The sequence below is a fragment of the Eucyclogobius newberryi genome, unplaced genomic scaffold (assembly GCF_026437365.1).
Source record: "Eucyclogobius newberryi isolate DKJ021-1_F unplaced genomic scaffold, fEucNew1.0.hap1 SCAF_15, whole genome shotgun sequence".
NCBI lineage: Eukaryota > Metazoa > Chordata > Actinopteri > Gobiiformes > Gobiidae > Eucyclogobius > Eucyclogobius newberryi.
Genome location: NW_027315779.1, coordinates 32,766,394 through 32,792,573, shown reverse-complemented (window position 1 = coordinate 32,792,573; position 26,180 = coordinate 32,766,394). Strand labels below are relative to the sequence as shown.

Here is a 26,180-nt window from a genome sequence, read left to right as displayed (position 1 = left end):
TGTGAGGACACGTCGTGTGAGGAGACATGGTGTGAGGACACGTCGTGTGAGGAGACATGGTGTGAGGACACGTCGTGTGAGGAGACATGGTGTGAGGACACGTCGTGTGAGGAGACATGGTGTGAGGACACGTCGTGTGAGGAGACATGGTGTGAGGACACGTCGTGTGAGGAGACATGGTGTGAGGACACGTGGTGTGAGGAGACATGGTGTGAGGACACGTCGTGTGAGGAGACATGGTGTGAGGACACGTCGTGTGAGGAGACATGGTGTGAGGACACGTCGTGTGAGGAGACATGGTGTGAGGACACGTCGTGTGAGGAGACATGGTGTGAGGAGACATGGTGTGAGGACACGTCGTGTGAGGAGACATGGTGTGAGGACACGTAGTGTGAGGAGACATGGTGTGAGGAGACATGGTGTGAGGACACGTCGTGTGAGGAGACATGGTGTGAGGAGACATGGTGTGAGGACACGTGGTGTGAGGAGACATGGTGTGAGAACACGTGGTGTGAGGAGACATGGTGTGAGGACACGTCGTGTGAGGAGACATGATGTGAGGACACGTCGTGTGAGGAGAGGTCGTGTGAGGAGACATGGTGTGAGGACAGGTGGTGTGAGGAGACGTGGTGTGAGGAGACATGGTGTGAGGAGACGTCGTGTGAGGAGACATGGTGTGAGGAGACATGGTGTGAGGAGACGTCGTGTGAGGAGACATGGTGTGAGGACAAGTCGTGTGAGGAGACGTGGTGTGAGGAGACATGGTGTGAGGAGACATGGTGTGAGGACACGTCGTGTGAGGAGACATGGTGTGAGGAGACATGGTGTGAGGACACGTGGTGTGAGGAGACATGGTGTGAGGACACGCCGTGTGAGGAGACATGATGTGAGGACACGTCGTGTGAGGAGAGATCGTGTGAGGAGACATGGTGTGAGGACACGTGGTGTGAGGAGACGTGGTGTGAGGAGACATGGTGTGAGGAGACGTTGTGTGAGGAGACATGGTGTGAGGAGACATGGTGTGAGGAGACGTCGTGTGAGGAGACATGTTGTGAGGACAAGTTGTGTGAGGAGACGTGGTGTGAGGAGACATGGTGTGAGGAGACATGGTGTGAGGAGACATGGTGTGAGGATACGTCGTGTGAGGAGACGTGGTGTGAGGAGACATGGTGTGAGGACACGTCATGTGAGGAGACATGGTGTGAGGAGACATGGTGTGAGGACACGTCGTGTGAGGAGACATGATGTGAGGACACGTCGTGTGAGGAGAGGTCGTGTGAGGAGACGTCGTGTGAGGAGACATGGTGTGAAGAGACATGGTGTGAGGAGACATGGTGTGAGGAGACGTCGTGTGAGGAGACATGGTGTGAGGACAAGTCGTGTGAGGAGACGTGGTGTGAGGAGACATGGTGTGAGGAGACATGGTGTGAGGAGACATGGTGTGAGGAGACATGGTGTGAGGACACGTCGTGTGAGGAGACATGATGTGAGGACACGTCGTGTGAGGAGAGGTCGTGTGAGGAGACATGGTGTGAGGACACGTGGTGTGAGGAGAGGTCGTGTGAGGAGACATGATGTGAGGACACGTCGTGTGAGGAGAGGTCGTGTGAGGAGACATGGTGTGAGGACACGTGGTGTGAGGAGACGTGGTGTGAGGAGACGTCGTGTGAGGAGACATGGTGTGAGGAGACATAGTGTGAGGAGACATGATGTGAGGAGACGTCGTGTGAGGAGACATGGTGTGAGGACAAGTCGTGTGAGGAGACGTGGTGTGAGGAGACATGGTGTGAGGAGACATGGTGTGAGGAGACATGGTGTGAGGACACGTCGTGTGAGGAGACATGGTGTGAGGACAAGTCGTGTGAGGAGACGTGGTGTGAGGAGACATGGTATGAGGAGACATGGTGTGAGGAGACATGGTGTGAGGACACGTCGTGTGAGGAGACGTGGTGTGAGGAGACATGGTGTGAGGACACGTCGTGTGAGGAGACATGATGTGAGGACACGTCGTGTGAGGAGAGGTCGTGTGAGGAGACATGGTGTGAGGACACGTGGTGTGAGGAGACATGGTGTGAGGAGACATGGTGTGAGGAGACGTGGTGTGAGGAGACATGGTGTGAGGACACGTCGTGTGAGGAGACGTGGTGTGAGGACACGTGGTGTGAGGAGACGTGGTGTGAGGACACGTCGTGTGAGGAGACATGGTGTGAGGACACGTGGTGTGAGGAGACATGGTGTGAGGAGACATGGTGTGAGGACACGTCGTGTGAGGAGACATGGTGTGAGGACACGTGGTGTGAGGAGACATGGTGTGAGGACACGTCGTGTGAGGAGACATGGTGTGAGGACACGTGGTGTGAGGACACGTGGTGTGAGGAGACATGGTGTGAGGACACGTGGTTTGAGGAGACATGGTGTGAGGACACGTGGTGTGAGGAGACATGGTGTGAGGACACGTCGTGTGAGGAGACATGGTGTGAGGACACGTGGTGTGAGGAGACATGGTGTGAGGACACGTCGTGTGAGGAGACATGGTGTGAGGACACGTCGTGTGAGGAGACATGGTGTGAGGACACGTCGTGTGAGGAGACATGGTGTGAGGACACGTCGTGTGAGGAGACATGGTGTGAGGACACGTGGTGTGAGGAGACATGGTGTGAGGACACGTCGTGTGAGGAGACATGGTGTGAGGACACGTGGTGTGAGGAGACATGGTGTGAGGACACGTCGTGTGAGGAGACATGGTGTGAGGACACGTCGTGTGAGGAGACATGGTGTGAGGACACGTCGTGTGAGGAGACATGGTGTGAGGACACGTCGTGTGAGGAGACATGGTGTGAGGAGACATGGTGTGAGGACACGTCGTGTGAGGAGACATGGTGTGAGAACACGTAGTGTGAGGAGACATGGTGTGAGGAGACATGGTGTGAGGACACGTCGTGTGAGGAGACATGGTGTGAGGAGACATGGTGTGAGGACACGTGGTGTGAGGAGACATGGTGTGAGAACACGTGGTGTGAGGAGACATGGTGTGAGGACACGTCGTGTGAGGAGACATGATGTGAGGACACGTCGTGTGAGGAGAGGTCGTGTGAGGAGACATGGTGTGAGGACAGGTGGTGTGAGGAGACGTGGTGTGAGGAGACATGGTGTGAGGAGACGTCGTGTGAGGAGACATGGTGTGAGGAGACATGGTGTGAGGAGACGTCGTGTGAGGAGACATGGTGTGAGGACAAGTCGTGTGAGGAGACGTGGTGTGAGGAGACATGGTGTGAGGAGACATGGTGTGAGGACACGTCGTGTGAGGAGACATGGTGTGAGGAGACATGGTGTGAGGACACGTGGTGTGAGGAGACATGGTGTGAGGACACGCCGTGTGAGGAGACATGATGTGAGGACACGTCGTGTGAGGAGAGATCGTGTGAGGAGACATGGTGTGAGGACACGTGGTGTGAGGAGACGTGGTGTGAGGAGACATTGTGTGAGGAGACGTTGTGTGAGGAGACATGGTGTGAGGAGACATGGTGTGAGGAGACGTCGTGTGAGGAGACATGTTGTGAGGACAAGTTGTGTGAGGAGACGTGGTGTGAGGAGACATGGTGTGAGGGGACATGGTGTGAGGAGACATGGTGTGAGGATACGTCGTGTGAGGAGTCGTGGTGTGAGGAGACATGGTGTGAGGACACGTCATGTGAGGAGACATGGTGTGAGGAGACATGGTGAGAGGGCACGTCGTGTGAGGAGACATGATGTGAGGACACGTCGTGTGAGGAGAGGTCGTGTGAGGAGACGTCGTGTGAGGAGACATGGTGTGAAGAGACATGGTGTGAGGAGACATGGTGTGAGGAGACGTCGTGTGAGGAGACATGGTGTGAGGACAAGTCGTGTGAGGAGACGTGGTGTGAGGAGACATGGTGTGAGGAGACATGGTGTGAGGAGACATGGTGTGAGGAGACATGGTGTGAGGACACGTCGTGTGAGGAGACATGATGTGAGGACACGTCGTGTGAGGAGAGGTCGTGTGAGGAGACATGGTGTGAGGACACGTGGTGTGAGGAGAGGTCGTGTGAGGAGACATGATGTGAGGACACGTCGTGTGAGGAGAGGTCGTGTGAGGAGACATGGTGTGAGGACACGTGGTGTGAGGAGACGTGGTGTGAGGAGACGTCGTGTGAGGAGACATGGTGTGAGGAGACATAGTGTGAGGAGACATGGTGTGAGGAGACGTCGTGTGAGGAGACATGGTGTGAGGACAAGTCGTGTGAGGAGACGTGGTGTGAGGAGACATGGTGTGAGGAGACATGGTGTGAGGAGACATGGTGTGAGGACACGTCGTGTGAGGAGACATGGTGTGAGGACAAGTCGTGTGAGGAGACGTGGTGTGAGGAGACATGGTATGAGGAGACATGGTGTGAGGAGACATGGTGTGAGGACACGTCGTGTGAGGAGACGTGGTGTGAGGAGACATGGTGTGAGGACACGTCGTGTGAGGAGACATGATGTGAGGACACGTCGTGTGAGGAGAGGTCGTGTGAGGAGACATGGTGTGAGGACACGTGGTGTGAGGAGACGTGGTGTGAGGAGACGTCGTGTGAGGAGACATGGTGTGAGGAGACATGGTGTGAGGAGACGTCGTGTGAGGAGACATGGTGTGAGGACAAGTCGTGTGAGGAGACGTGGTGTGAGGAGACATGGTGTGAGGAGACATGGTGTGAGGAGACATGGTGTGAGGACACGTCGTGTGAGGAGACGTCGTGTGAGGAGACATGGTGTGAGGAGACATGGTGTGAGGAGACGTCGTGTGAGGAGACATGGTGTGAGGACATGTCGTGTGAGGAGACGTGGTGTGAGGAGACATATTGTGAGGACACGTCGTGTGAGGAGACATGGTGTGAGGAGACATGGTGTGAGGAGACATGGTGTGAGGACACGTTGTGTGAGGAGACATGGTGTGAGGACACGTCGTGTGAGGAGACGTCGTGTGAGGAGACGTCGTGTCAGGAGACATGGTGTGAGGAGACATGGTGTGAGGAGACGTGGTGTGAGGACACGTGGTGTGAGGACACGTCGTGTGAGGAGACATGGTGTGAGGACACGTCATGTGAGGAGACATGGTGTGAGGACACGTGGTGTGAGGAGACATGGTGTGAGGACACGTCGTGTGAGGAGACATGGTGTGAGGACACGTGGTGTGAGGAGACGTCGTGTGAGGAGACGTCGTGTGAGGAGACATGGTGTGAGGACACGTGGTGTGAGGAGACGTGGTGTGAGGAGACGTGGTGTGAGGAGACATGGTGTGAGGACACGTCGTGTGAGGTGACATGGTGTGAGGACACGTGGTGTGAGGAGACGTGGTGTGAGGACACGTTGTGTGAGGAGACATGGTGTGAGGACACGTGGTGTGAGGAGACATGGTGTGAGGAGACATGGTGTGAGGAGACGTGGTGTGAGGAGACATGGTGTGAGGACACGTCGTGTGAGGAGACGTGGTGTGAGGACACGTGGTGTGAGGAGACGTGGTGTGAGGACACGTCGTGTGAGGAGACATGGTGTGAGGACACGTGGTGTGAGGAGACATGGTGTGAGGAGACATGGTGTGAGGACACGTCGTGTGAGGAGACATGGTGTGAGGACACGTGGTGTGAGGAGACATGGTGTGAGGACACGTCGTGTGAGGAGACATGGTGTGAGGACACGTGGTGTGAGGACACGTGGTGTGAGGAGACATGGTGTGAGGACACGTGGTTTGAGGAGACATGGTGTGAGGACACGTGGTGTGAGGAGACATGGTGTGAGGACACGTCGTGTGAGGAGACATGGTGTGAGGACACGTGGTGTGAGGAGACATGGTGTGAGGACACGTCGTGTGAGGAGACATGGTGTGAGGACACGTCGTGTGAGGAGACATGGTGTGAGGACACGTCGTGTGAGGAGACATGGTGTGAGGACACGTCGTGTGAGGAGACATGGTGTGAGGACACGTGGTGTGAGGAGACATGGTGTGAGGACACGTCGTGTGAGGAGACATGGTGTGAGGACACGTGGTGTGAGGAGACATGGTGTGAGGACACGTCGTGTGAGGAGACATGGTGTGAGGACACGTCGTGTGAGGAGACATGGTGTGAGGAGACATGGTGTGAGGACACGTCGTGTGAGGAGACATGGTGTGAGGACACGTAGTGTGAGGAGACATGGTGTGAGGAGACATGGTGTGAGGACACGTCGTGTGAGGAGACATGGTGTGAGGAGACATGGTGTGAGGACACGTCGTGTGAGGAGACATGGTGTGAGGACACGTCGTGTGAGGAGACATGGTGTGAGGAGACATGGTGTGAGGAGACATGGTGTGAGGACACGTCGTGTGAGGAGACATAGTGTGAGGACACGTCGTGTGAGGAGACATGGTGTGAGGAGACATGGTGTGAGGACACGTCGTGTGAGGAGACATGGTGTGAGGAGACATGGTGTGAGGACACGTCGTGTGAGGAGACATGGTGTGAGGACACGTCGTGTGAGGAGACATGGTGTGAGGACACGTCGTGTGAGGAGACATGGTGTGAGGAGACATGGTGTGAGGAGACATGGTGTGAGGAGACATGGTGTGAGGAGAAGGAGGAAAAAGTGTTTCTTGGCGTTTATTACAAAGATCCTTAATTGTTCAGTTTGTCTTAATAAGAAGTGGGACAGAATGGACATGGTCCTTGAAGCTGCCAAAAGAGTCCCAAAGGTGATGACACTGGGGAAGATCTAGACAACACGCTTAAGGAGAACTTTAGTGACCAGAACTGACCAGAGGATATAAAGAACTACAAACATGGTTTTCTTTTCCCTCTTTGTTAGAACTAGCGTCATGACAACAGCAGGTGGCGGTAATGCGCCTTTTAAAGTTTGCCAACCGCGATAAAAGTCCATTAGAAGAAGAAGAGCCGTGGCCCGTGGCGTCAGCGCCGACATCAGACCGTGCCACCCGCGGAGCCTTTCCCCGGAGCCTTTCCCCGGAGCCTTTCCCCGGAGCCTTTCCCCGGAGCCTTTACCCGGCCACAGTGCACTGAGACATGGCGCAAGTGAAGCTGAAGCAGGAGCCGGAGCTGCGGGGCCCCAGGTGAGTTGAGAGCCGCTGCAGCCCCGCTGTGGCTCTCACGGACTTCATCAGAGTCAGGGCCCCTCAGAAACTCTCTGGAACTGCGTGTTGTTTGGTGCATGCGCACGAGCGGCGCCCTTTGGCATGAATGTCCCGCTCGTGACTGCTGGACCCACAGAGGCTTTAACATTAGAGGGTTCAACATTAGAGGCTTTAACATTAGAGGGTTCAACATTAGAGGGTTCAACATTAGAGGGTTTAACATTAGAGGGTTCAACATTAGAGGGTTCAACATTAGAGGGTTTAACATTAGAGGGTTCAACATTAGAGGGTTCAACATTAGAGGGTTCAACATTAGAGGGTTCAACATTAGAGGGTTTAACATTAGAGGGTTTAACATTAGAGGGTTCAACATTAGAGGGTTCAACATTAGAGGGTTCAACATTAGAGGGTTTAACATTAAAGGGTTTAACAATAGAGTGTTTAACATTAAAGGGTTTAACAATAGAGTGTTTAACAATAGAGGGTTTAACAATAGAGGGTTTAACATTAGAGGGTTTAACATTAGAGGGTTTAACATTAGAGGGTTTAACATTAGAGGGTTTAACATTAGAGGGTTTAACATTAGAGGGTTTAACATTAGAGGGTTTAACATTAGAGTGTTTAACAATAGAGTGTTTAACATTAGAGGGTTTAACATTAGAGGGTTTAACATTAGAGGGTTTAACATTAGAGGGTTTAACATTAGAGCGTTTAACAATAGAGCGTTTAACAATAGAGCGTTTAACAATAGAGGGTCATGTTTCCACCACGCTGCGTTTGACCCGCTCCAGGGCGTGTCTGCTCCTGTCCTGCCACGCCTCCTGTGAACGGGCGTCGCCGGCGTCTTGAGGGTTCTGACCCCTCCATGTGTCAGAACAATATCAGTTATGGGACATCCTGATATTACTGGGTTTAGTTATCGATACAATAGCCACTGCCCCAGACCCGCTCCAGATCTGTGGGATTGTGAGGGCCCCTCCTCTGCCCGCTCCAGATCTGTGGGATTGTGAGGGCCCCTCCTCTGCCCGCTCCAGATCTGTGGGATTGTGAGGGCCCCTCCTCTACCCGCTCCAGATCTGTGGGATTGTGAGGGCCCCTCCTCTGCCCGCTCCAGATCTGTGGGATTGTGAGGGCCCCTCCTCTGCCCGCTCCAGATCTGTGGGATTGTGAGGGCCCCTCCTCTGCCCGCTCCAGATCTGTGGGATTGTGAGGGCCCCTCCTCTACCCGCTCCAGATCTGTGGGATTGTGAGGGCCCCTCCTCTGCCCGCTCCAGATCTGTGGGATTGTGAGGGCCCCTCCTCTGCCCGCTCCAGATCTGTGGGATTGTGAGGGCCCCTCCTCTGCCCGCTCCAGATCTGTGGGATTGTGAGGGCCCCTCCTCTGCCCGCTCCAGATCTGTGGGATTGTGAGGGCCCCTCCTCTGCCCGCTCCAGATCTGTGGGATTGTGAGGGCCCCTCCTCTACCCGCTCCAGATCTGTGGGATTGTGAGGGCCCCTCCTCTGCCCGCTCCAGATCTGTGGGATTGTGAGGGCCCCTCCTCTGCCCGCTCCAGATCTGTGGGATTGTGAGGGCCCCTCCTCTACCCGCTCCAGATCTGTGGGATTGTGAGGGCCCCTCCTCTGCCCGCTCCAGATCTGTGGGATTGTGAGGGCCCCTCCTCTACCCGCTCCAGATCTGTGGGATTGTGAGGGCCCCTCCTCTGCCCGCTCCAGATCTGTGGGATTGTGAGGGCCCCTCCTCTGCCCGCTCCAGATCTGTGGGATTGTGAGGGCCCCTCCTCTGCCCGCTCCAGATCTGTGGGATTGTGAGGGCCCCTCCTCTACCCGCTCCAGATCTGTGGGATTGTGAGGGCCCCTCCTCTGCCATCATTCCAAACTTGAATCTTCTGTGATTCTTTTGGTGATTTGGATGTTGGTCATTGTGGTGCTGAAAGGTGAAGGTTTTGTGCCAACATTGACCCAGTTCCAGCTGAAGAACGCTTGATGCGTCCCTCGCCATGCGTCCCTCGCCATGCTGCCCTCGCCATGCGTCCCTCGCCATGCGTCCCTCGCCATGCTGCCCTCGCCATGCGTCCCTCGCCATGCGTCCCTCGCCATGCTGCCCTCGCCATGCGTCCCTCGCCATGCGTCCCTCGCCATGCGTCCCTCGCCATGCGTCCCTCGCCATGCTGCCCTCGCCATGCGTCCCTCGCAATGCGTCCCTCGCCATGCGTCCCTCGCCATGCGTCCCTCGCCATGCTGCCCTCGCCATGCGTCCCTCGCCATGCGTCCCTCGCCATGCGTCCCTCGCCATGCGTCCCTCGCCATGCGTCCCTCGCCATGCTGCCCTCGCCATGCGTCCCTCGCCATGCGTCCCTCGCCATGCGTCCCTCGCCATGCGTCCCTCGCCATGCTGCCCTCGCCATGCGTCCCTCGCCATGCTGCCCTCGCCATGCGTCCCTCGCCATGCTGCCCTCGCCATGCGTCCCTCGCCATGCTGCCCTCGCCATGCGTCCCTCGCCATGCTGCCCTCGCCATGCGTCCCTCGCCATGCTGCCCTCGCCATGCGTCCCTCGCCATGCGTCCCTCGCCATGCTGCCCTCGCCATGCGTCCCTCGCCATGCTGCCCTCGCCATGCGTCCCTTGCCATGCGTCCCTCGCCATGCGTCCCTCGCCATGCTGCCCTCGCCATGCGTCCCTTGCCATGCGTCCCTGTGGGTGTGGCTTCTTTTGCTGTTGTGCAGTGTTGTTTTTGGAGTTATGGCCAAAAAGTTCTACTTTGGTGTCATCACAACACATTTTCCCACATGCTTTTTTTAGCCCGGCTCAGATGTGCTGTGGGGCCTCTGTGGGGCCTCTGTGGGGCCTCTGTGGGGCCTCTGTGGGGCCTCTGTGGGGCCTCTGTAGGGCCTCTTGGCAGCTTCCTTCTCGTTTGTAACCTTCTCTTGACCTTTGAACCATGAGATGGTCTGGGGCATTGGAAGCTCTCTGTGGGGCCTCTGTGGGGCCTCTGTGGGGCCCCACAGTATTGACTGCTCTTTAACATGAGTTATGAGCTCTTTAACATCCTCAGTTATAAGAGGATTATTTTACCTCCCAAAGTATTAAAAACATCCATTGACTCATTCAGGATATAGGTCAAAGTAAAGGTGGAAAAAGTTCCTAAATGATTTCTCTTCGTACCATTTAGTTGGATCATAAAACCTGGCATTTTAACAGAGGCGTGGCCTTTTACACCTTTACTGTAAGTTAAACGTGTCTTATTATTGGCATCTGCAAGTTATTGACAGTGTTGCGTGTTTAGACTTTCCATCATCAAACCCATTGTACTCTCTCTCTTCTAGTGAGCACCCAGAGCACCCAGAGCACCCAGAGCACCCAGAGCACCCAGAGCACCCAGAGCACCCAGGTGAGACACTGATTTTGGAAAATATTGCGATTTTAAATAATAATCTGTTCTTTTAAACAAGAGAATAGATGAAAAGACTGAAACTTGTTGGTACAGCTCTAAACTCCAGCTCTAGTTGGATTGGCTGGAGCTGGACTATAACCAGACCACAGTCATTTAGAGTCTGCTTTTTCACACTATTAAAGGACAATATCATAACAAAATATTCAGTCCACAAAGCTAAGTCTCATAAGTCCATTAATATTTCATAAACCGTACCTGCCCAGATGTGTGAGCTGTTTTGACTCAATTATGGAACCATTTTCTGAATCTTTTGTGAAAAAAATATTTTTTTCTTTATTTGTGATGACAGAGAAGACTAATTAGAGAAGAACCATAAACCAGGTCAAAAAATCTGTCATAAAACTAGTCAGACTCCAACTACTGCCATGGGCAAGACCAAAGGGCTGTCAAAGACACCAGAGACTATAGTGTAGACCTCCACAAGGCTGGAAAGGGCTACGGGGCAATTAGCGAGCAGCTTGTGAAGAAAGATCATCTGTTGGAAGAGGTCAATCTCCTTTGGGCTGTGGCTCCATGCTAGATCTCACCTTGTGGTGGATCAATAATGATAAGAAAGGTGAGGAATCAGCCCAGAACTACAGGAGGAGCTAGTCAATGACCTGAAGAGAGCTGGGACCACAGTTTTAAAGGTTACTATGGTAATACACTACGCCTTCATGGTTTAAAATCATGCATCGCACAGAAGGTTCCTCTGCTTAAGTCAGCACATGTTCAGGCCTGTCTGAAGTTTGCCAATGACCATCAGGATGATCCACCACCACATCGACCACCACAGCTTTCCTCTGACCCTTGAGACCACCACGGCTTTCCTCTGACCCTTGAGACCACCACGGCTTTCCTCTGACCCTTGAGACCACCACGGCTTTCCTCTGACCCTTGTCGACCACCACGGCTTTCCCCTGACCCTTGAGACCACCACGGCTTTCCTCTGACCCTTGTCGACCACCACGGCTTTCCCCTGACCCTTGAGACCACCACAGCTTTCCTCTGACCCTTGAGACCACCACAGCTTTCCTCTGACCCTTGAGACCACCACAGCTTTCCTCTGACCCTTGTCGACCACCACGGCTTTCCCCTGACCCTTGAGACCACCACGGCTTTCCCCTGACCCTTGAGACCACCACGGCTTTCCTCTGACCCTTGAGACCACCACGGCTTTCCTCTGACCCTTGAGACCACCACGGCTTTCCTCTGACCCTTGAGACCACCACGGCTTTCCTCTGACCCTTGAGACCACCACGGCTTTCCTCTGACCCTTGTCGACCACCACGGCTTTCCCCTGACCCTTGAGACCACCACGGCTTTCCCCTGACCCTTGAGACCACCACGGCTTTCCTCTGACCCTTGAGACCACCACGGCTTTCCTCTGACCCTTGAGACCACCACGGCTTTCCTCTGACCCTTGAGACCACCACGGCTTTCCCCTGACCCTTGAGACCACCACGGCTTTCCCCTGACCCTTGAGACCACCACGGCTTTCCTCTGACCCTTGAGACCACCACAGCTTTCCTCTGACCCTTGAGACCACCACGGCTGTCCTCTGACCCTTGAGACCACCACGGCTTTCCTCTGACCCTTGAGACCACCACGGCTTTCCTCTGACCCTTGTCGACCACCACGGCTTTCCCCTGACCCTTGAGACCACCACAGCTTTCCTCTGACCCTTGAGACCACCACGGCTTTCCTCTGACCCTTGAGACCACCACGGCTTTCCTCTGACCCTTGTCGACCACCACGGCTTTCCCCTGACCCTTGAGACCACCACGGCTTTCCCCTGACCCTTGAGACCACCACGGCTTTCCTCTGACCCTTGAGACCACCACGGCTTTCCTCTGACCCTTGACCCTTGAGACCACCACGGCTTTCCTCTGACCCTTGAGACCACCACGGCTTTCCTCTGACCCTTGTCGACCACCACGGCTTTCCCCTGACCCTTGAGACCACCACGGCTTTCCCCTGACCCTTGAGACCACCACGGCTTTCCTCTGACCCTTGAGACCACCACGGCTTTCCTCTGACCCTTGAGACCACCACGGCTTTCCTCTGACCCTTGAGACCACCACGGCTTTCCCCTGACCCTTGAGACCACCACGGCTTTCCCCTGACCCTTGAGACCACCACGGCTTTCCTCTGACCCTTGAGACCACCACAGCTTTCCTCTGACCCTTGAGACCACCACGGCTGTCCTCTGACCCTTGAGACCACCACGGCTTTCCTCTGACCCTTGAGACCACCACGGCTTTCCTCTGACCCTTGTCGACCACCACGGCTTTCCCCTGACCCTTGAGACCACCACGGCTTTCCCCTGACCCTTGAGACCACCACGGCTTTCCCCTGACCCTTGAGACCACCACGGCTTTCCTCTGACCCTTGAGACCACCACGGCTTTCCTCTGACCCTTGAGACCACCACGGCTTTCCTCTGACCCTTGTCGACCACCACGGCTTTCCCCTGACCCTTGAGACCACCACGGCTTTCCCCTGACCCTTGAGACCACCACGGCTTTCCTCTGACCCTTGAGACCACCACAGCTTTCCTCTGACCCTTGAGACCACCACGGCTTTCCCCTGACCCTTGAGACCACCACGGCTTTCCCCTGACCCTTGAGACCACCACGGCTTTCCTCTGACCCTTGAGACCACCACGGCTTTCCTCTGACCCTTGTCGACCACCACGGCTTTCCCCTGACCCTTGAGACCACCACGGCTTTCCCCTGACCCTTGAGACCACCACGGCTTTCCTCTGACCCTTGAGACCACCACAGCTTTCCTCTGACCCTTGAGACCACCACGGCTTTCCCCTGACCCTTGAGACCACCACGGCTTTCCTCTGACCCTTGAGACCACCACAGCTTTCCTCTGACCCTTGAGACCACCACGGCTTTCCTCTGACCCTTGAGACCACCACGGCTTTCCTCTGGGTTAATTTGTGTAATCCATTTTTTGTAAGGGCCTTTTTCTGGTCAGAATGCAGTTGTTGGACCTGTTTATGGTTCATGTCTCTGTCATTACTGGGCTTGTCCACATGGAACAAAACTGGGACAAAGTTCAAAGTCCTGGCACTATGAAAGAGCACATGCTGAATTATTTGCACAGTGTGGCCTTATTTAAACACAAATGTGATTGTCAGGACTTTAAACCATGAGAGCACAAACGGGTCATATTCATTTTATTTATTTTATCTATCTTTACAACCTAAATAAACAACTTTGATTAAATACTGCTAAGTGTTTGCCTCAACAGAAATATTAACAGCAGAAACGTTGAGCTTTGTGCCAGTTTTGAGTTTCACGTGGATGTGCTTAGTAACAATGTTTGTGATGTTTGTAGATGTTTGTGCTGGTTTATGGGTCACGTCTCTGTAATGACCCGAGCCACATGAAACTATCTTCTCTGTCCGCGCAAATAAACAAAAGTGAAATTCTTATCCAAAGATGTTTGTGGAGCCAATCCAACACTAATACTGAGAAGGAGGAACATTGATTTCCTAGTTTTCAAATCCCAGAGCGTTATCAGGCCCATCCCCCGTCTGAAAGGATGACATCACGTGCTGACAGAAAAGGCTATGAACCGGCCACTTTTGATTTCATGTGGACGGGTCCCAGAAACAGTGACCGTCATCACATTTATATCAGTCAGTTTTTAAACGGGACTTATCGTTACACAATTTTGTCTAGGCTGTTGTTTGTTACATTCAACCAATATAAACTCATTTCATAAATTTAAAGCCAGTTCGGAACTCAACAGCTTCAGGCCAGTGGCTCTCACGTCCTGATGAAGACACTGGAGCTGGTCCTGGACCACCTCCGCTCCACCGTGAGCTCAGCCATGGACCCGCTGCAGTTTGTATACCAGCCTGACCTGACCGTCATCTCCTGCTGCACCGCTCTCTCTCTCACCTGGAGAAGCCTGGCAGCTCTGTGAGGATCCTGTTCTTTCATCTCTCCAGCGCCTTCAACACCATCAGCTCCTGAGGGACAAGCTGGAGACGGCTCCTGAGGGACAAGCTGGAGACGGCTCCTGAGGGACAAGCTGGAGACGGCTCCTGAGGGACAAGCTGGAGACGGCTCCTGAGGGACAAGCTGGAGACGGCTCCTGAGGGACAAGCTGGAGACGGCTCCTGAGGGACAAGCTGGAGACGGCTCCTGAGGGACAAGCTGGAGACGGCTCCTGAGGGACAAGCTGGAGACGGCTCCTGATGGACAAGCTGGAGACGGCTCCTGAGGGACAAGCTGGAGACGGCTGGTGTGGAGTACGACCTGCAGAGTGGATCCTGGACTACCTCACAGACCGACCCCAGTTTGTGAGAGCCCGGGACTGTGTGTCTGACACTCGGACCTGCAGTGTGGGGGACCTGCAGTGTGGGGGACCTGCAGTGTGGGGGACCTGCCGTGTGGGGGACCTGCCGTGTGGGGGACCTGCAGTGTGGGGGACCTGCCGTGTGGGGGACCTGCAGTGTGGGGGACCTGCAGTGTGGGGGACCTGCAGTGTGGGGGACCTGCAGTGTGGGGGTCCTGCAGTGTGGGGGGGCCCCAGGGCACCGTCCTCACACCCTTCTCTTTACCCTTTACACTGCAGACTTCAGACATGACACGGACAGCTGTGTTCTGCAGAAGTTCTCTGACCACTCTGCCATCATGGGACTCATCACAGACGAGGATGATGTGGAGGACAGAGGACTGGAGCAGGACTTTGTGGACTGGTGTCAGCGGAACCACCTCCTCATCAACGCGGGAAAGACCAAGGAGATGGTGGTGGACTTCCACAGAGGCCACGCCCCCCTCACCAGAGAACATCCAGGGACGGGACATTGAGCCAGAGTGGACTCCACCTCCTGAGGAGACTCAGGTCTTTTGGAGTGACAGGGCCGCTCCTGACAGGGCCGCTCCTGACAGGGCCGCTCCTGACAGGGCCACTCCTGAAGACCTTCTCTGACTCTGTGGTGCATCAGCTCCTGTACGTGTGGTCATCACAGAGAGGGAGAGGAAGAAGCTGGACAAAGCTCCGTCCTGGGCTGTCCTCTGGACTCGGTGCAGGAGGTGGGGGACAGAAGGGTCCTGGCTAAACTCACATCTATGCTGGACCATGAGTCTCACCCCCTGCAGGACACTCTGTCCCCTGCAGGACACTCTGTCCCCTGCAGGACACTCTGTCCGCTCTGGAGAGCAGCTTCAGTGACTGATCCACCCTCGCTGTGAGAAGGAGACGTTTCACACTCTGTCCTTCTGCTGCTGTCAGACTTTATAACAAACACTGCCCTGAACACGTGCAATACTGACTTAACCATGTGCAATAATGTCACATTCATGTGCATATAACTGATGTAATTGTTTATTTTACCATTATTATTAGTATTATTTTGTCTTACGCTAGCTATTTTTATTTTATCTTTATTTTCCCCTCCATTCCTTATTGAGAAATGAGAGGTTTTGTCTATAGGAGTTTTTGTTTATAAGAGTTCTTCTATTAAGAGTGTTTTTTAAACTTCTTATCAGTTATCTGTTCTTTTCCTCTGTATCTACCAGCGTTGCAACGACATTTCCCCATGTGTGGACAATAAAGGAACATCTTCCCTTATCTTAGTGGCTCTGACCTCATCAGCAGATGTCTGTTTAGAGTGGGATTCCAACTGCTGACCTTCACATCAGAAGCACTCTGCCGCTGAGTTACTGCTGCGACATGACCTCACCTCGGGTCATGTGACTCTGGCGAGTGAAAACGTCTGCAAAACTCAGATTAAAATGGATTTCTTTTACAGTCTGGTAGAAAACCTTTATAGCTTTTATATCTGTAATCCAGACTCTAAATCTCAAATCTGCTGTTATGTCTAAAACCTTTGGTCATAAACAAACCAGTTTAAGAGTTTAACAGTTTTGTTTAGTTTGTATGTTCTGATCAGCTCCTTCCATGTTGTAAGAACAGATTTCACCCAGGGATTCTCCTCCTCCTCCGTCAGACTCGAGTGTCTGTCCTCAGTGTGACCTGCACAGGAACCTCAGGCACCACATTACTCTCAATGTGTTTCCATTGAGCTTCATATTCTGGATCTGATCTGATCTGAAATAAAGTCAGATTAGGCAAACCCCACTCTCTTGTAGAGTTTGAACCGGATATGTGTTTTATTCCACTCGTCAAACAGCCGGTTGGGGTTGGAAATGGGAAGGTTCTTGATTGTAGTGGAGAATTATACCTACATATTTAAGCGATTCCATTTGCCATTTAAGAGGAAGGTCCTTCTGAGGTCCAGACTCGGTGTGTCTGTCAAGTGACCATTCATTCCATAGTAAAGAGCCCACGTTTTGTATTATTATTGTATTATTATTGATTTTGAAATGTGCTAACGGCTAACGGAATCAAAGCTTTTTCAGCATCTAGACTTAGTATTACAGCTTTGTTTGGTTGTTTTTGTCCATGATTCATTCTGTGTAAAGATCGTCTTATGTTGTCTTGTGTTTGTCGTCCGTTTCTAAATCCGGTCTGATCATTGTGGATTAGCTTTGGGAGGATTTGCTCAGTTCTTTTGGACATAATTACGTTTTCGTAACACTCAATGAAACTTGAGCACAGAAACGACAGCAGCCGTTCATGTCAAGTCAGCGGTTTAATGCCCGAGACGGAACCAAAGCGCCCCCTAGTGTTCACTTGATCAGATATGAAAAATAACTATATAATCTCCAGTCTTATTTAACCCTTTGTAATACAATTTTAACATAAATGTGCATTTGAATTATAGAGCTTTTCTTATAACTAACACACACCCTTTGGAAAGTAGATGTCCTCCCGAGTGATCAGGGAGAGCAGGAATGTGTGGCTGAGGAACTTTTCCAAAATTCTTTGGTTTTGAGTCCATTTGATTGTCTGGATTTTATGACTTGGTCTTTGGCTCTCTGTGTACCAGCATGGTCCTTTAGCTAGTGGTAGAGCCTCTTATATATTGTCTGTAGTAGTTGTGGTGGACCATGATGGCTCTCAGCTGCTTATCTTTTAGAGCTGGGTCCATTTTACTGCCTTCTGCTGAGACGATGCCTCCAAGTAACACTTCACATTTACTGTGTTTTAGCTTAATGCCATGTTACCTGAGCCTTTGTAGCACAATTCTACAAACACCTATTTGCTGCAATAACATACAAATAAATTATTGAAAAATCATACAATGTAGTTTTTTCTTTTTCGATTCTGTCTCTCACAGTGGAAATGCACCTAAAATGTCAGACCGCTCCATTTATATGTGGGGAAACTTACAAAATCGCAGGGTTTTTAGTTCAAATACCTTATTGTATAGAGGAGAAAAATGGACTGTCTGACTGTCCTTCGGCTTGAGAATAAAAGGGCAAATTTGTGACCGCTGCTTTGCTTTTTCATTTATCCTGCAGGTGTTCAGATATTAGACGACACCGCTTCATCTCCATGTGACATTAAAGAAGAACAGGAGGAAGTTGACCTGGAGTGTCCTTACATCAGCGTCATAGTGAAGAGCGAGGACGAGGAAGAGGAGAACGCAGAGGGCAAAGCAGCAGTGGCAGGCGGAACCTCTGACACCGACGACTCTGAAGACTGGACAGCTGAAAGTCCCACACTGCAAACGGAGCTCACTGACCAGCTGCAGGAGCCAGACGACGGCAATGCCATTGGCGACGCGGCAGATCCCAACAAACCACACAAATGTTCTCTTTGTGGGAAGGTGTTTCGCTTTTTGACATTCTTAAAGACTCACATGAGGACGCACACGGGAGAGAGACCTTTCGAGTGTTCAGTTTGTGCAAAGAATTTTGTATCCAAGTGCAATCTAAAAGTACACATGAGAATCCACACGGAAGAGAAGCCATACAGGTGCATAGTGTGTGACAGGGGCTTTAAGTACGACAACAGTCTTAAAGCGCACATGAACACTCACTTGGAAGAGAAACCGTTCAAGTGTTCGCTCTGTGTAAAGGAATTTTCCACGGAACATCTTCTCAAACTGCACATGAAGACGCACACGGGCGACAGAGCTTTTGTCTGTTCTTACTGTTCAAAGGCCTTTACACAAAAAAGTATTCTGCGGATACATATGAGAACTCACACAGGCGAGAAACCTTACAAATGTGCAGTCTGTGACAAGGATTTTATTGTGAAGAGTCATCTAACGCAGCACATGATAACCCACACTGGAGAGAGGCCTTACAGGTGTCCAGTGTGCGACAAGGCCATCATAGACAGAGCCCGTCTAAGGCAACACATGACGTACCACACGGGAGTGACGCCGTTCAAGTGTGCAGTTTGTGGAAAGGGTTTTGGAACGCAAGGGAATCTCACGATCCACATGAGGATCCACTCTGAAGAGAAACCATACAGCTGTTTGATGTGTGCCAAAGCGTTTAAGTACGACAACAGTCTGAAAGCACACATGAGGACACACACGGGAGAGAGGCCCTTCAGGTGCTCAGTCTGCTCCAGAGCTTTTACAGAAAAGAGTAAAGTCAATCAGCACATGAGGATCCACACACGCCAGCAGTCCTTCAGCTGTTCAGTCTGCAGCAAGAGCTACATCCAGAAGAGCCGCTTTGACATCCACATGAAGACGCACGCGCCGCAAGGGCCGCACGCGCCGCAAGGGACGCACGCGCCGCAAGGGACGCACGCGCCGCAAGGGACGCACGCGCCGCAAGGGACGCACGCGCCGCATGGGACGCACGCGCCGCAAGGGACGCACGCGCTGCAAGCACAAGGGACGCGCGCGCCGACGCACGCGCAAGGGACGTCACAACCCTAAAGCCTCGTCCACACCGCCGCGGCCGAAGCGTCCACTTTACATTCTAAGTCTATAGTCGACGCGATTTCTTCGTTTTTGCGGCGCAATAGGTGCGTTTTCTTACGCTCTCGACACTTTGAGCGTGTGTATGAAGCCAATCAGAGACGACGTGCTACACACGACCCGGAAAAAGACCCAAAACAAACCCGCAAGATAAAAAAAAATCCTTAAAACGCAGCTCTTGGAGAAAATAATGATATTGACTATACTCTGCTCAGCTCTGAAGTATCTGCGGGTCCCAGACGGGCTCCGGGGCCCATCGCCTCCGCTTTTGGACTTTGTAAAGTTAATAAACCAAAGCCATGATCCTACATTAAACTCAATTTACACCACGAGACAAGCGAGACAGCACGACTCCTCCACTGAGCATGTGCAGGACGACTCCTCCACTGAGCATGTGCAGGACGACTCCTCCACTGAGCATGTGCAGGACGACTCCTCCACTGAGCATGTGCAGGACGACTCCTCCACTGAGCATGTGCAGGACGACTCCTCCACTGAGCATGTGCAGGACGACTCCCCTCCACTGAGCATGTGCAGGACGACTCCTCCACTGAGCATGTGCAGGACGACTCCTCCACTGAGCATGTGCAGGACGACTCTCCTCCACTGAGCATGTGCAGGACGACTCCTCCACTGAGCATGTGCAGGACGACTCCTCCACTGAGCATGTGCAGGACGACTCTCCTCCACTGAGCATGTGCAGGACGACTCCTCCACTGAGCATGTGCAGGACGACTCCTCCACTGAGCATGTGCAGGACGACTCCTCCACTGAGCATGTGCAGGACGACTCCTCCACTGAGCATGTGCAGGACGACTCCTCCACTGAGCATGTGCAGGACGACTCCTCCACTGAGCATGTGCAGGACGACTCCTCCACTGAGCATGTGCAGGACGACTCCTCCACTGAGCATGTGCAGGACGACTCCTCCACTGAGCATGTGCAGGACGACTCCTCCACTGAGCATGTGCAGGACGACTCTCCTCCACTGAGCATGTGCAGGACGACTCCTCCACTGAGCATGTGCAGGACGACTCCTCCACTGAGCATGTGCAGGACGACTCCTCCACTGAGCATGTGCAGGACGACTCCTCCACTGAGCATGTGCAGGACGACTCTCCTCCACTGAGCATGTGCAGGACGACTCGGACGCACGTCTACTGCTGAGTGTATTTTAGGGACATGAGTCCGGTGTGTTTGTCTTTCTAATGTTCACGCGCTCAAATTCTGCGTCGGGCGCGATTCGGCCGCAGCGGTTTGTAGAGGCTTAAGTTATATGTTACATAGTGCACCTTTAAGAACAGACATTTAACTGAAAGTTAAATTGAGAATAAATGCAAGAGTTTATAATTAAGTGATTTGTTCAATCCAGTTGAAAATGCAGTAGAAATACCAACTCTAAATCTAAATATTCATACATAGTATATATAGTATATATATATATAATATATAGTGTATATATAGTATATATAGTATCCTAAACCTGAGTGTAAAACAATGATTTTTCATGAGTTTTTTCATGGCTGTGGTTTAGGGTCACAGGCAGTGGTTTAGGGTCACGGGCAGTGGTTTAGGGTCACGGGCAGTGGTTTAGGGTCACGGGCAGTGGTTTAGGGTCACGGGCTGTGGTTTAGGGTCACGGGCAGTGGTTTAGGGTCACGGGCAGTGGTTTAGGGTCACGGGCAGTGGTTTAGGGTCACGGGCTGTGGTTTAGGGTCACGGGCAGTGGTTTAGGGTCACGGGCAGTGGTTTAGGGTCACGGGCAGTGGTTTATTGTGTGACATGACTGAAAACATTGGAGTTTAAAGTGTTGAAACATGGTCATGTGACTTACATGACTTTATTTCCACAATTTCAGTATGAACATTCAACAAATGAATACAAACTATATAGATCATATATAGGTATAAATTATACATGCCAATCTCAAAATATGCATTTCACGGTGCAATATTTTTTTGCAATATTTTAAAAAATTAAACAAAATTGTAGAAATGACACTTATTTCCTCTTCAAATGCCTCGAGGAGACTTTAAGTACTGTCATTTCCCAAAGAATAAAGATATAAAAGTGCCTTATGACTATCTTCATGTTGTCTGCGCTGAAAAGGAGCAAAGCATCATGGCCAATGTAGTTCCATGTGTGTTTTTGTTTTCTTTAATTATTGCTGAAATAAAACAATACATTGAAACTGTTTTCAGCTGCTTAAATTCAGAATAGAAATAAAATCAAACATGTTTTCTCAGTGTGTGTTTTATGCCCTTTTGAAAGCCTGTGGGCCCCTCACCATGGCCCCCACAGCCCGGGGCCGCAGCGGCCGTACACAAGCACAGCACTAGGGGGCAGTGTGAGCGACAGCGCAGAACGGAGAAGAAGCTCGTGCAAACATGGCTCCTGTGGCCCCAACAACAAACTGATCTGTGCCTGTGCGGGCCAAGTGCGGGGGCCCAGAGTACAGCTGAGACATGGCCCAAGTGAAGCAGGAGCCGGAGCTGCGGGGCCCCAGGTGAGTTTGGAGCCGCTACAGGACGCAGCTGTCCCCGCTCAGCCTCAAACCTGAAGCAGGAGCTCTGCCTCACACAGGGGCCACAGGGGCCAAAAGAGACTGCGTTTGTCCCGGAACTCGGCATCATTAAAGTGGCGGCTGAAGCTTTATCCTGCACAAGAGACGTCCTGTTCAGCTCCTGTTCAGCTCCTGTTCAGCTCCTGTTCAGCTCCTGTTCAGGCTCGTGCTCGTGCTCAGGTTTGACCTCAGGTTTGACCTCAGGTTTGACCTCAGATCAGAGGATGACGCTTTAAACACTGAATTTGACCTTTAATCTTGCAATCTTGAGGCTCATTCTGGTTTGTGATTGGTCAATAGTCCTGTCACATGAGCATGAGGGCGTGTCCACTGTGAGTGTCAATGAGGAAGGTTCGTTACTACTAAAGTATTTGATAATTACTTTTCTATTTGATATTTAATAAGCAGGAAATAGGCTCATCCAAATGGAGGTGAGCAGCTGATTGTTGGTGGTTTAGGCCGATGGCGCCGATTGGCAGCCTCACTCCCATCAGTCTGCCCCAGGGCAGCTGCAGCTACAGTAGTAGTGGTGCAGTCAACTTAGAACCTCAAGACAAACTCACCAATAATGTTTTGTTCATGTGTAAGGAATGTGTTTCCATAAAAATAAAGATTAGAATAAACTTATTCATCTAAGGCCAAATAAAATAAATAATGTGTTTCCGACATTGAAACTAAAAATCCAGCTCGGTGGGTCGGATTTTTCTTTATATTTTCAAATCCTGTCACATGTTTTGCAGACACAGTTTTCTTTCCTCAGAAGTGAGCGCTTCACATTGAAGTTATTGGTTCAGATATTGAATAAAATAGTTCTCTTCATCTAAACCAGAGGAAAAGAGCCATGAGCAGACTGTTTAGTCATGAGCGCTCTGTCCTGGTCCGCCGCGCTGGATTCACTCTCACAATTTGACATTCTCGAAACGTACAACTGGTAAATATGCGATAAAATATATAAGGTCGGGTTTTTTATTTATTTTAAAATTCAGGTCGGTCGGGGAGTTATCACCCATAAACCCATGTTCAAAAGATTTTTTCACTCTCCAAACTTCACAGAATGAAACATCTGCCCAAACTCTAGGTTTAACTGTGAAGGTCATTTCTCTGCCAATATAATATAATATAATATTAGATTCTAATATATGATACAAAGGCTCTCTCGCTCTCTTGCAGGGCGCTGAAGGAGGATCCAGACTGGGACAGTACCTGCCGATCGCCCCTGAACACAGCACGTGAGTGGGACCGTCCTGAACTCATGCAGATGATGGATTCTGACTTCCACCTTTTGAATTCTGAGAAAGAAAATACAAGTTTTAATTGTTTATTTTCTAAGTTTCAGTTTGTGAATTTTGCAGTTTTTTAAAAATAAAATAAAAAATGCATTTAAAAAGCCACTCATTTTCAAGCCCTCAAATCCAGCTGTGAAAAATGTGTTTTCACTATTTTATCACGTCATTTTAACTGTTTATCAGGATTTTATGATAAAGTGTATTCCTCACAAACATTCCCAGTTATATTTTTAATTCTAGCAGATGTATGATGATGAATATGTTGGGTCTTTATCATGACCAGTTGAAGGTCGCTGATGTTTAATCGGATTATAAAATGGCTCTAAAAGCAACTGGACAAAGTAAAAGCCTGAAAGCTGAAGATGTCGAGATCATCTCTCTTTGTCTTGTCCCTGCAGGTGTCCAGAGTTTAGAAGAGCCCAGTCCCGTTCTTCACCACATTAAAGAGGAACCAGCGGAAGTGAAGATCAAAGCAGACGTTCACCAAGAGCTCCAATCCACCTGCGCCGCTGTGAAGAGCGACGACGGAGAGAAGGAGGCGCCCGCTCTCCTTCGTCAAAGCCTAAAAGAGGAGACCAGCGAGGACGGAGCAGAAGAAGGTAAAGCGAGCGACGCCTCCTCTGACACGGACGACTCTGAACACTGGACACAAATGCACGGAGAGCAGGACAACCACGATGACTGCGGCAGCTCGGACTCGGCGTGGAGCTGGGAGTTCAACCCGCCCACCAAGACCTCCTCGGCCAGAGCCAAAACCCAAATGGAATCCTCAGACGGGGCCCCTTCGGCCGGACGAAGCCCTCAGAGCAAAGTCGAGCACAAATGCGGCGAGTGCGGGAAGGTGTTTCCGTACGGCGCCAGGCTGCGAAAGCACGAACTGACGCACATGCTCAAGTGTCCGGTGTGCGCCAAGGATTTCACCGAACCATGCAATCTGAAGGTGCACATGAAACTCCACACGGGGGACAGACCCTTCCGGTGCGCGGTTTGTTCCAAGGCGTACGTACAGAGGAGTCATCTGAAACAGCACATGAAGACGCACGCGGGAAAGCGATTAGTCACGTGTTCCGTCTGCGCGCAGAGTTTTACAACGGACAACAAACTGAGACTGCACATGGCGACGCACACGGGAGAGAAGCCGTTCAAATGTTCGCTCTGCGTCAAGAGTTTTACGGTGCAAGGCGCGTTAAAGCAGCACATGATGACGCACACAGGAGAGAAACCCTTCAGGTGTCATTTCTGCTCAAAGGAATTCAGGTCACAAGGAGATCTGAATCGACACGTGCGGACCCACACGGGCGAGAAACCCTTCAGGTGTTCCGTTTGCGCAAAGGACTTCAGAGCGCAGAATGACTTAAAACGACACATGAAGACCCACACTTTCAGCTGTTCGGTTTGTGCCAAGGGTTTTGCCAGAGACAATCAGCTGAAAAAGCATATGAAAACTCACGGCGAGGAGAGAGCGTTTGTGTGTAGCTTCTGCGCCAAGAGTTATTCCCAAATGGGTAATCTGAGGATACACATGAGGATTCACACGGGAGAGAGGCCTTTCAAGTGTTCGCTCTGTGCCAGCGATTTCCCACAGAAGAGTTCTCTGAAGCGCCACATGAGCACCCACAAGGCCGAGCAACCCTTCAGGCGCTCCATTTGCACAAAGGACTTGAGGAAAAAGTGCAATCTAATGGATCAAATAAGGACTCATGCAGAGCAGAGACCTTCCAGCTGTTCAGTTTGTAAAAAGGATGTGACTGAATAGAGTGAGCTAAGCAAGCAAATGTTTCATAATTAATTAAATCTTAAGTGAGTTCTGTTTTACTCCCATTTGCCATGAATTGAATTTAAATGTATGAGATTTTTTCTTTACTAATTTGAACAATCTACTAAATATATTAAAAACAAATGGGAAAGAGAACCTTGTTTTGACGGACGAGGAGTGGGAAAGTGTGACGGAGCTCAGATCACACGTCTGAGGGGAAAATGTGACATGTTTTCTCAGAACATTGTCAAAGTGGAAATGCAAACTGCAGGAGAGCGGCACATTTGACACAAATCAATCTGCTTTATCGCCTTTTCCACTTGGTGAGTGACGCGCCGCTCGACAGGAAGTGCAAAAGTGGAAAAGTGGGCGGGGCGGAGCAACATAAACAATAGTGTGTTCCGGCAGTCATTTTGGTGCTCACTCCAGATACTGACTGATTCTACTTAAGTGTTAAGTATCATTATTATGTACAAGTGAAATGCAAATGTACATTTAAGTAGATGTATGTTGACCGTATAGAAAGACGTGCTATTATTAACCGTATTTATTCAAACCAAAATGACAAAGAATAGAAAGTAAACAAATACATATCTGCTGAGCTCATGGGAACAAAGGAGAAACACAGGACTTATTAACAAACAGTTATTTTGATGAATCTCTCTCGATCCGTTGTATACGGTTTAAGCCATGTTTGCCCCATTCTGGATTTTATTTTTGTCACACTTAAATGTTTCAGATCAAACTGATTTAAATATTAGTCAAAGACAACCCAAGGAATTATACAAATATTTGTTTTAATAAAAAGTAGTTTCCCTCCTGAGCGAGAAACAAATGAGAGAGAAAGTAATTGAAGCTTTAAACCAGTTACTTTATGTTTTCACACTGGGCAAACATTTTGTTTTCCCTTAATAATAAAAACCTTCATTTAAAAACTGCATTTTGTGTTGTCTTTGATTTGTCTGATGTCTGTCACTATGTCAGTCCAGTCGTGCTGTTTGTGTCATTTCTTTGTGAGGGACTTTTGGTCCAGCAGCCGAAAGTCGGTGAGGGGCCGGTGAGTGAGGGGCCGCGGGCCAGAGCTATTCTAATCAAGGTTGACAGACACTATGTACTCATTAAAAGCAGTCGGTGGGAAAGGCCATAGACCTTGAGTGGTTTTGTGACGGCTGATGATGTATAAAAAATAAAGTGACTGAAGAAAATA

At 51.1% G+C, this 26,180-nt stretch overlaps 2 protein-coding genes across 2 annotated transcripts; both read left to right on the top strand.

Moving 5' to 3' along the window:
• Window positions 1-6,983: 6,983 nt before the first annotated feature.
• Window positions 6,984-19,956, top strand: LOC140361235 (uncharacterized). Its single transcript, XM_072446975.1, has 3 exons — window positions 6,984-7,102; window positions 10,448-10,512; window positions 17,948-19,956. Exons 1-3 carry the CDS (start codon window positions 7,056-7,058, stop codon window positions 19,324-19,326), a joined length of 1,491 nt encoding a protein of 496 aa, XP_072303076.1. The 5' UTR covers window positions 6,984-7,055; the 3' UTR covers window positions 19,327-19,956.
• A 1,820-nt stretch (window positions 19,957-21,776) lies between these two features.
• LOC140361234 (uncharacterized) lies at window positions 21,777-25,858 on the top strand. The gene is made up of 3 exons (XM_072446974.1): window positions 21,777-21,874; window positions 23,102-23,160; window positions 23,616-25,858. Exons 1-3 carry the CDS (start codon window positions 21,834-21,836, stop codon window positions 24,971-24,973), a joined length of 1,458 nt encoding a protein of 485 aa, XP_072303075.1. The 5' UTR covers window positions 21,777-21,833; the 3' UTR covers window positions 24,974-25,858.
• The last annotated feature ends 322 nt before the right edge of the window (window positions 25,859-26,180 follow it).